This window comes from Myxine glutinosa, chromosome 10, assembly GCF_964187855.1.
Source record: "Myxine glutinosa chromosome 10, kmMyxGlut1.1, whole genome shotgun sequence".
In the NCBI taxonomy this organism is placed as follows: domain Eukaryota; kingdom Metazoa; phylum Chordata; class Myxini; order Myxiniformes; family Myxinidae; genus Myxine; species Myxine glutinosa.
Window position 1 is genome coordinate 38,513,781 of NC_136270.1, and position 11,781 is coordinate 38,525,561.

At 47.5% G+C, this 11,781-nt stretch overlaps 1 protein-coding gene across 2 annotated transcripts in view; it reads right to left on the reverse strand.

Annotated features, from left to right (window-relative positions):
- The window catches only part of LOC137434472 (xylosyltransferase 1), a 31,354-nt gene extending 22,010 nt beyond the window's left edge, over positions 1–9,344 (reverse strand). The window contains exon 1 of one of the 2 annotated variants that reach the window (XM_068127506.2): positions 9,043–9,344. In XM_068127506.2, the coding sequence (XP_067983607.2) occupies positions 9,043–9,297 (255 nt within the window). In that variant the 5' untranslated portion in view covers positions 9,298–9,344. Of the gene's footprint in view, positions 1–9,009 lie in introns of both variants that reach the window. The other variant, XM_068127505.2, reaches the window with a different exon arrangement.
- Between the last annotated feature and the right edge of the window lie 2,437 nt (positions 9,345–11,781).

The following is an 11,781-nucleotide window of genomic DNA, read 5'->3' on the forward strand; positions in this document are numbered from 1 at the left end:
CAGAGGGCAGAGTCGTCCACCGGCTCCACATCCTTCTGCAATGCAAAAAGCTCTAAGCTATCCTTTGCCCTTCCTCTTTAAAACAAATTTTTGTTTGGTTTGTGTAGTCTCGATTACACCTGTTAGTGTTCACACCATAACATCAATGGAGCAGTTGACGCCCGAAATGTCAGCTGCCTGCTGTGGTTAGCATACTGCCACAGATGGCATGCACATTCCATCCATTGTTCTGAGCTGTCTAGCCTGGGTTTGAATCGCGGCCCAGCTATAAACTGCCATCTTGTAGCGTTTCACAGGCAGGACGATAAATCAATGTTTGCCTCATTCCTCGGATGGATGTTAAACTGGGTGTCCCGTCAGCCAGCATTAGGTGATGGATGTTAAGGATCCCGCGGTGTCCTTCGCAATGAGCAAGCACATCGCTGGTGGCACACTGAACAAATTACACATTTCTACCAGCTTCAGTCGGACGTCAGGCCTGAGTAGCTGGTTCTCAAAAGGCTTGACCCTGGCTGAACCCACAAGAAGGTGCAAATAATTAAAGGTTGGAACGGTAATACCAGTTATCGCTAACGACTAAAAAGTACATTTTAGGTTTTTGTATATATTATACTAGACCTCGCTACAGAAACAAAAATTATTAAAATAGGTTGCTCACTAACTGAGCAAAATTGAAATATTTACACCAGCGGCCTCATGCAAAGCTCCATTAATAGCAGCTCAGCTCAAAACAGCCAGAAGATGGTTCGAACGCCTCTCAAAAGTGGCTGCGCCAGACGACCGGGACGAGCAGCGCTTCGCGGAGGACAGGTATAATGAGCCCCGTCCCGAGGCCACCCTCTTTTAATGTCAGGAATATCTCGCTCCAGCACCCCATGTGTGAAGGAACGCCATACCACAACTGCATGGCGGATCATCCTGCTGAATGACAAAATTAATCCATTTTCATTCACTTGCTCAAGGAAAACGAAATTGCAGTGTGAAAGGTGAGTGAAATCAAAACGTCGATGCATTTCTGGTCGTGATCGAGGAAGTCTCACAGGACTCGAGCGCAAGGGGAATAAACATATAATTAATGCTCACGAAGGTAGAGAATTTTTATTTCCCCATTTAGTATCGCATTTATAAACTCTGGAAAAGCCTTTCGGGGAGGTTTGGCCTCCACAACAGGTTCTCATGAACAGGCGGATCTACTAAAGATGGACAGTGCTGAACACTGGCAACACATATGCAGGTCACGTGGTATCCCATTCCCTGAGGAAACAAGGTTCGAGACAACAGAGCGAGAACATTTGCAGCTTGTTCCAGGTCGAACAGATGTTAAACAAAGGATGAAGGAACATTGACCTTTCCACCCACCATCACATGGGTCATCACAGCGATGCACCCACCCCTTCAAATGCACTTCGGTCCACTACCTTGGGCTGCCGTGTGCTCAGTATCGATAGCTTGGTAGTATTATCCGCATGTGCTTTCGTTTACTTCACTCACCTAGACCCGGTGAGTACCGGTGAGACACCTTCCCGGTGTGTACCCCGGTTTAGAATAGGTACACCGTATCCCTGCGCATCGTAAGAGGCGACCAAGGGTTGGCATCGGGAAGGGCACCCGGCCATAAAAACATTGCCTCAAACAGGGAACCATGATTGTCATGGGGCCCGCAAGGCTAACCCCCGCTCTTGCGGGGAAAATTGCCTTAAAACGATCATTCATTCATTCATTCACCTAGACCATCTGGTAAATAGATGAAAAGGCCTGGTGAGGAGAAGAGCGAAACACACATGCAAAACAAGGAGGATTTAAACTTCGAGGAATTCAGTGCAAAACCAGGAGCACGTGCAGGACTACATCGTCATATGGGCATTTCCAGCCGATCTCACCTGCAGTCTCATAACAGCACCTTCATTTAGGTCACAGATGTGCAGGACCTTTTTATTAGGTTAAACAAGGTGTACACGACATTCAGCAGCACAAACGCAGAATAAACGTTGGTCAAGTCAAAGAAACATTAGTTTTGAACCAAGACGGTTCAAGCTCATATCCATCCCATCTTCCATCACTTAGCAAGCATAGTGTAAACATGGGGCTCCATTCGAGTCGATAATACGTTTCACAAGTTAACACAAACAAATGCAGGAGCAGTTGTTCGAAATAGCCAAAGTATAAATTATATTAAAGACAAAACATGAACAAAAACAAAAACGTTTACATCCTTGTCAACGTCAATTAAATGGCAAATACAACAGCCAAATGATGGACCATAAAGGCCAATCAAGAGTCTCGGCATTTTAAGCGATAGCGAGGGAAGGGACGCCAATCAAAGCACCGACTTCAGAACGGAGACAAAACAAACATCACCAAAGCAAATGTTAAACCCTTTGTGTGGGCTAAAAATATTAACCCTTTATTTCCTCAACGACGTGCACAGAAATTAACCCTTGCCAACATCTTAATTGCAATTACAACTAGAACGGCACACGGTAGAGAGCAGACCTCCGCCAGGCTGAACCGTTTACGTTTTGTATCCCACCGATAGGCCGGATCTGGACCCAAACCCAAAGCAAAATCTACTTGGCTAGTTCTTGTCAGCTACCCATGTCACCCGTCAAGAAGCTTTGTCATAATCCGTCCATAACCTTTTGAGACATCGTGCTGTATACATCGTTTTTGGCACTATCTCTCAATGGTGAAAAATTACTTAAAAACAAGACTGATATAAATCTAAGAACAGCGGAGCTGGGCTTGTTTGATACTTTAGTTGGAGGGGAGAGTATGACCTGGGTGGGGATACCAGTTGGCATATAATGCAAGTTTTAAATGTTTTTGACTTCAGGCATGGACAACCAGTTTGTGAATGCCTTGGATTCGCCCCCCCCCCCCCCCCCAAAAAAAAAAAGAATGTCAAATGAACCAATAAATTCCAGATTCCTGTGCCACCTTCAGTTAAATGTCAAGAATTGACAGCAGGTTCTCAAAAATGTCATTACAAACAGCATCATTCATCATTCCAATCACAAATTAATACCATGGTGTTAATATATCAAAATATAACATCAAATCACAATTGTATTGTGCTATCTTACTAAAATATGCAATTTGGCATCTGTCTGTCTGTCTGATGGTTTTATGACTGATACGACTTACGATATGACTGACACCTCCCCCGTCGTTACTTATCCAATGTCAACCAAACTTGACAGGATGACTTAGGATTACACAATGAAATTTGTAGCGCATTCATTCCCCCCCCCCCCTCCCCAAGGGGGTTTTCTCCCCAGAGCAGGTTTCCCCACCATTGCAGTCAATGGTTTACGTGTTGAGGTGTATATCCATGTTAAGTTAGCTTTATCATGGCATTTTTCCAAGGCCGTTTCTAATAACAAAACTAACGATATAGCATAATATTAATGTTATTACAAAACAATATTAATAACAATATCCCACCTCTTCAAGGGGTTTTCCCTCCTTGAACAAACGTCAATATTTATAAATAGCTTATCATGGCGTTTTTGTGGGAGCAACGGCCACTACCGGAAGTAAAAATATTTTAAACCACAAACACATATGATTAGCTTTTTTTTAACAGTCACAAATGCTGTTTATAACATGAAAGAAATTTGGAGGATTCCCGACATCCGTGAGGTAAATTTTACTTACAGAACTGAGCGAAGATCTACTGTACTCTATATACCCCACAAATGTTGGGTAAACATGACCCTTCCTGCCGCTAACGTGGTGTTTTTCGTAGTGACCTTTTGAAACTAGCTCCTGCTGTTTAACGGATCGGAAGACCATTTAACGGTGTTTAACCAAGCTGCTAGCTAGCGCTTGCCAAGCCAGCCGTTCCTTAACAGTTTTGAATGGAGTGCTTGCTCGAATGCTTAAACCACTTGGTGATCTCTCCAGAAGAACCTTGGTAAATGAACAAACACCCAATGTTCTTGAGACCCGACCATAGATCGATTGCAATCTATATACCCCAAAGAGGAATGATCCTTCCTGCCACTCCCGTAGTAGGCAGGTGTTCTCGTTAAACAAGTGAACCGTCGTCAGGTTCACTTCCACATTCGGGAGCAAGGTCCATGTCGATCGCATTTCAAAATCACAATTTTATTGAGGAATTTCTGAATCCTCCTACATACCTTAGACAACCGCTGGGACCCAAACCATTCCACATATTATATATTTCCTTAGTAAAATATGCAACTGTAATGGTTACTAAACGTGTCCCCATGTCATGTGACCAGATCCTCAGCTCTGATTGGTAGACATTTGTGAGGACATGGGGACAGACAAACGCTGTTCTTGACGGCATTGCCAGACGGGCTATGCCATTAGAAATTATAGTATCCAGATCTTCACGAAAATCTAATCAATTCGTCTTTGTCATACCCAACCTGTCCACCAAATTTCATCCAAATACATCCACAATTTTTGAGACGTCCCGCTCACAGACAAACTGTGCCAACACTTTTGTGCCAACACAGTACATTTGATGTGAGCCAACATTTAAATATAACCTCCACATACCTTTGGTGGCGGAGGCAATTGTACAGTATTGAATAATAAAACAAAACATGAAATCCATTCTATGCGGAATCATTCAGACAGAAGATTGGAGTACAGTACATTCAATTTTGGGAAGGACGTGTCCTGAGTACAGTACATTTGATGGACAAAGATCGGCAAGACTTTGGGGCATCGGAAAAATTTCAGTAAAGTACATCTGGGGTTCAACAGGTCCAACCCTCCAAAACCACCTCAGCAGAAAATAAAAAAGTCACCATCAAATACATTAAAAAACAATAGCAATCAGAGATTGCAAACCCTCGCCAGGATGTATTTTCAGTGTTTAAGGCTTTTGTGTTAAAACAAATATGGCGGACGAACCACGTGACCGATGACGTCATCATTTTTTTTCTCCACCAGTTTATGGAGACGGTGCTCAATAATTTTCATCTTGATTGGATGAAGTTTTGTACTTGTCGAATTATGACGTCATAATGGAGGCACCTATGACATCAATAAAATATTTTATTCCCTATGGAGAGAGAGTAGAAGGAAGTCGAGGACGGAAAAGACCGAGAAAGACCGAGAAAGACTTGGCTAAAGGTGGTGGAAGAAGAAATGCGGGCAAGGGGGGGTTAACAAGGAGAGATGCAGAAAATAGGGCAAGATGGAGAAGATTGTCATGGGGACCACAAGGCTAACCCCACTCTAGCAGGGAAAATGGCCGTAAAATGCTTGTCGTTGTTGTTGTTGTTGCTGTATGGAGAGTTCTTCACAATGAGCCATGTTTCATTTTTTTTATATACAGCGCTTTCCGAGATAGAGGTGCAAAGTTTTTCGATTTTTCCAAGATGACGACCGAACCACGTGACCTATGACGTCATAAGTATCATTAAAAAATTCTGCAGGTGGAGTTGCACCTATGATGAAAATTTCCTGTCAATTGGACCAACGGTTGCAAAGAAAATCATATTTTGTGCGGACAGACAAACACAGACAAATGGACTCAAATGCAATACACTCTGGCGAGGGTGAAAAAACCCCCAAAAAACAACAACTATATTTAGAAACACGCGCACAGCGGAAACCCATGTACCTTCACATCCCCCAAACTACCTTACATCATCAACCCACAGAACACCTTGTCATATCAACCTTCAGCAGCCTTCACATCCAAACCACACCCCACCTTCCCTAACATTTTCAACCTATTTCCCCACCCCTCCCCGATATCTTCATCCCATCTCCACACCCCTCCCCGATATCTTCATCCCATCTCCACACCCCTCCCCGATATCGTCATCCCATATCCACACCCCTCCCCGATATCTTCATCCCATCTCCCCACCCCTCCCCGATATCTTCATCCCATATCCACACCCCTCCCCGATATCGTCATCCAATCTCCACACCCCTCCCAGATATCTTCATCCCATCTCCACACCCCTCCCCGATATCGTCATCCCATATCCACACCCCTCCCCGATATCTTCATCCCATCTCCCCACCCCTCCCCGATATCTTCATCCCATATCCACACCCCTCCCCGATATCTTCATCCCATCTCCACACCCCTCCCCGATATCGTCATCCCATATCCACACCCCTCCCCGATATCTTCATCCCATCTCCACACCCCTCCCCGATATCGTCATCCCATCTCCACACCCCTCCCCGATATCTTCATCCCATCTCCACACCCCTCCCCGATATCGTCATCCCATATCCACACCCCTCCCCGATATCGTCATCCCATCTCCCCACCCCTCCCCGATATCTTCATCCCATATCCACACCCCTCCCCGATATCGTCATCCAATCTCCACACCCCTCCCAGATATCTTCATCCCATATCCACACCCCTCCCCGATATCGTCATCCCATATCCACACCCCTCCCCGATATCGTCATCCCATATCCACACCCCTCCCCGATATCGTCATCCCATATCCACACCCCTCCCCGATATCGTCATCCCATATCCACACCCCTCCCCGATATCGTCATCTCCCACCATCTTCATCTCCCACCATCTTCATCTCCCACCATCTTCATCTCCCACCATCTTCATCTCCCACCATCTTCATCTCCCACCATCTTCATCTCCCACCATCTTCATCTCCCACCATCTTCATCTCCCACCATCTTCATCTCCCACCATCTTCATCTCCCTCCCCCACCATCTTCATCTCCCTCCCCCACCATCTTCATCCCATCTCCCCACCCCTCCCCGACATCTTCATCCCATCTCCACCATCTTCATCCCATCTCCACCCCCACCATCTTCGTCCCATCTCCATCCCATCTCCCCACCCCACCACTCCCCGACATCTCCATCCCATCTCCCCACCCCACCACTCCCCGACATCTTCATCCCATCTCCCCACCCCTCCCACCATCTTCATCCCATCTTCACCCTCTTCCCCCAACAACTTCATTCCATCTCTACCCCCTTCCCCCAACAACTTCATTCCATCTCTACCCCCTTCCCCCAACAACTTCATTCCATCACCATCACCTCCCCCTTCACCAACATCTGCATCACATCTCAACCCCTCTCCCAACATCTTACAATGTCCACGCCCCCCCTCCCCCACATCAACATCTTTAACCCATCTCCATCTCAATTTCCCAACACCACTCCCCCTTACCCAAATTGCATCTCCCCACCCACCTCCCTCCACCATTCCATCTTCCCAACCCTCCCCCTCCCCATATTCCATCTTCCCAACCCTCCCCCTCCCCATGTTCCCCACCCCCTCCACCCATATCCCAATCATCCCCCTCCCCATTCCATATTCCCAATCATCCCCTCCCCATTCCATATTCCCAATCCTCCCCCTCCCCATTCCATATTCCCAATCCTCCCCCTCCCATATTCCCAATCCTCCCCCTCCCCATTCCATATTCCGAATCCTCCCCCTCCCATCTTCCCAACCCACATCCCACCTTCCAATCTTCAGTCCATCCTCCCACCCACAACCTACATCTCATCTTCAGTCCATCCTCCCAACCCACATCCCATCTTCCCAACCCACATCCCATCTTCCCAACCCACAACCCACATCCAATCTTGTCCATCCTCCCAACCCACATCCCATCTTCCCAACCCACAACCCATCTTCAGTCCATCCTCCCAACCCACATCCCATCTTCCCAACCCACATCCCATCTTCCCAACCCACATCCCATCTTCCCAACCCACATCCCATCTTCAGTCCATCCTCCCAACCCACATCCCATCTTCCCAACCCACAACCCACCTCGAGTTCATCTTCCCAACCCACAACCCACATCCCATCTTCCCAACCCACATCCCATCTTCAGTCCATCCTCCCAACCCACATCCCATCTTCCCAACCCACAACCCACATCCCATCTCCCCAACCCACATCCCATCTTCCCAATCCACATCCCATCCTCCCAACCCACATCCCATCGAGTCCATCCTCCCAACCCACATCCCATCTTCCCAACCCACAACCCATCTTCCCAACCCACAACCCATCTTCATTCCATCTTCCCAACCCATCTTCATTCCATCTTCCCAACCCATCTTCATTCCATCTTCCCAACCCACATCCCATCTTCCCAACCCACATCCCATCTTCCCAACCCACATCCCATCTTCCCAACCCACATCCCATCTTCCCAACCCACATCCCATCTTCCCAACCCACATCCCATCTTCCCAACCCACATCCCATCTTCCCAACCCACATCCCATCTTCCCAACCCACATCCCATCTTCCCAATCCACATCCCATCTTCCCAACCCACATCCCATCGAGTCCATCCTCCCAACCCACATAACAATCTTCCCAACCCACATCCCATCTTCCCAACCCACATCCCATCTTCCCAACCCACATCCCATCTTCCCAACCCACATCCCATCTTCCCAACCCACATCCCATCTTCAGTCCATCCTCCCAACCCACATCCAATCTTCCCAACCCACATCCCATCTTCAGTCCATCTTCCCAACCCACATCCCATCTTCCCAACCCACATCCCATCTTCCCAACCCACATCCCATCTTCAGTCCATCCCCCCAACCAACATCCCATCTTCCCAACCCACAACCCATCTTCCCAACCCACATCCCATCTTCCCAACCCACATCCCATCTTCCCAACCCACATCCCATCTTCCCAATCCACATCCCATCCTCCCAACCCACATCCCATCGAGTCCATCCTCCCAACCCACATCCCATCTTCCCAACCCACATCCCATCTTCCCAACCCACAACCCATCTTCATTCCATATTCCCAACCCACATCCCATCATTCCATATTCCCAACCCTCCACCCGCCATTCCATTTTCACAACACCCTCATCCCACAATTGCATCTCCCCAACTCTTCTTCCCCTCCCCCCATTCCATCTTCCCAAACCCTCTCCCCCAACAACTTCATGTCACATCTCACCTCCACACCCCCAACACCAAAGCTAACACGGTTCAACTGTACAAAAACCAGCGGAAAGAAAACCAACCCGAACATAAAGTCGGCGCGGCACGGTAAGTACCAGGCCACGCTGTGCCTGCTCTCGGATCCCGTCTTTCCTTCGCCGGGCCATCGGCTGCTGCTGCCTCAAGCCGAGCGCAGCGTCGCGCCGAGCTCGGTGCGGAGCGAGTGGCGGCGATTCCCGTCGCTCGCCCTCGTCAAAACTGCTGAACGTCCAAACGACCAACGTTTGAACGAGAAGCACCGAACCGAGAGCCGCGGCGACGAGCGCCGGCCGACACCGCCTCGAGCGGCATCTCCGCCCGAGCGCAGCCATGCTCCGGGCAGGACTAAGCAAGCCGCCGCCGCGATACGCCTTTTAATCGTATGAGCAAAACCAATAGGAGAACGGTTCGTGTGAAGCACGTGGTGTGTGAACACGCCCACTCCCTTTCGTAAATTTTCCTCATGTGACGGCGCGCGAACAATTCGTCCGTCGGCGCACGGTATTCTTCTTCTCCTCCGCTTCCCCCTCTTCTTCTTCTTCTTCTTCTATATCGGCTTCTTCTTCTGCCTCCAGTAATAATTGGTGTGCAACTTTAAATGTTTCCCTTCCTGTCACGTTTGTATTTTGTGGACAGCACTGAAAATGCCATTTAAGGTACGTGCGAGGTGACGCAAAAATACGTGTTGCGTCTTCTCGCGATAATTTAAGTTACAAATTAATAATTATTTGTCCATTATTACTCGTATTAAAGAGTCATTTCGGCTCGCATTGATTTGACTGTACGGTATAAGCTAAATATTTTAGCCTTTAATTTGAAATCGATCATTTTCACGTTAATTTGGGTAAAAAAAAACGTGAAACAACAGAAAATGAAGATCCGGACAGGGCGGCAGGTTAGGGGAAGGAAGGTGACGTGGACCGGGACGTTCTAAATCCCGCCATTCCGAGCACGTAATATGTAAACAAGCAGCATTTATTTTTCTGCACACCGCGTACGCGATTGGCCAAATCGTTTCCACGTCGTTCGCATTTGAGTGACCGCGCGGTCGTTGATTGGCTGGCGTGGCATGACGTCGATGCTCTTGAAATTGACCGCCCACGCCCAGGCGCTATTGTTAGCGCAGTCGTGTTAACACGAGTCACGAGTCGAAGAGGGCGGGACTCGGGGTGCCGCGTCGATGCCATCAGCTCGTGCTCGCTCGGCCATGCGATGCGAACCCGGACCGCTAATTCACAGCCGTATGCACAGAGAACCTTGTCGGCTCTGCACACATTTTGTCCACGGCTTCTCCTATGTTTCAGGGCATGCTGGACCGAGTCTTCGCGGACATCCATACCGACAGCTCCTGTCTATTTAATAAACCCGAGTTACTCAGACAACGAAAGCATGTTTGGCATCACCACATCAAACCTATAGTTCATGAGGCTTGGATTCCAGGTTTAAATCTCATTTGTATGATTTACTTGTTGACTCCTGACAGTGTTATACTTTAGGTGAATTATAACATTACGGGTGGTCGTTATCCAGTACTTAGGTGCAGGTCGTAGACTCGTAGTACGCTCGTACTTTATCGTGTACCAGGGTGTGGCCGGTGCACGGGATGGGACTGAGCACCAATGGTCGAAAGTCTGGTGTGGGTGTCTGGGTCTGTGGGTGCAGGAATAAGGGTCTCCGGGAGGAAGTACCATCATGTTTGCCAGAAAGATTTGCTAAGCGTTCACAATGTTGGAAAAGTCTTGTACAAACACTTGTAGGTATCTATTGCTCAGAAAATGTAGGCCTATTGCTAAACTTCAGCAGGTCAGAAGGGCAGGTCAAAGTAGTCACTGCAAAAATTAACTTTCCAAGTATATAGGCACACGCGACACAAACGTGGAATACTGTGTGTGTGTGTGTGTGTGTGTGTGTGTGTGTGTGTGTGTGTGTGTGTGTTTGTGTGTGTGTGTATATATATATTATTGCGGTTTTGAGTTTGTACAGTGAGTCTATATATATATATATACATCTTCATTACTCCTGATAGTGCTGGCTTAAATGTCGTCTGTGACCATCACGCATGCAAATCCTTGATACAAGCACCACTCTTGTTTTTCTTGAAAATATTATATCTTCATGAATACTGTAAAAAAAATGTATTCCAATTTTTTTTGAATGTGCCAGGAGTATAAATTATAGACCATATCTTGATGAGGTCATTTTCACTCCAAATCTCTGAATGTTGTTTCAAGGCCATCTCATTAGTTTGTTTTCTTTGATTATACATCAAAACTTCCCATCTATATGCCTGGGGATACATTAGTTTTCCAATTATTTTTAGATTTTCGTTCTATGTAATTTGCCAGTCTCTCGTACTTCTATAGATTACTAGCTGAATGCACCCGGCGTTGCCCGGGTTCTTTTTGAATGAATTTACTACTATAATTCAGCTTTTACTCGCGGCCATAGAAGATTGACTACTATAATTCAGCTCAGCTTTTAATTGCGAAATGGGGGGCCCAGCCCGGCCGAGGCGGCCTCGACTGGCCTCACCACCTAGCGCCTAGCCTATAACCTTCCCCGGGGCCCGTCCCGACATTTTTGGTTCTTTTTGAATGAATTTACTACTATAATGCAGCTTTTACTCACGGCCGTAGAAGATTGACTACTATAATTCAGCTCAGTTTTCAATTGCGAAATGGGCCCAGCCCGGCTGAGGTGGGCCTCGACCGGCCTCGCCACCTAGCCTATAACCTTCCCGAGGCCCGTCCCGACATTTTTGTTTTAGAGGTTTCCTCCTATCTTTCACCGTTCAGGAGATTAGCGCGTGCAGACAA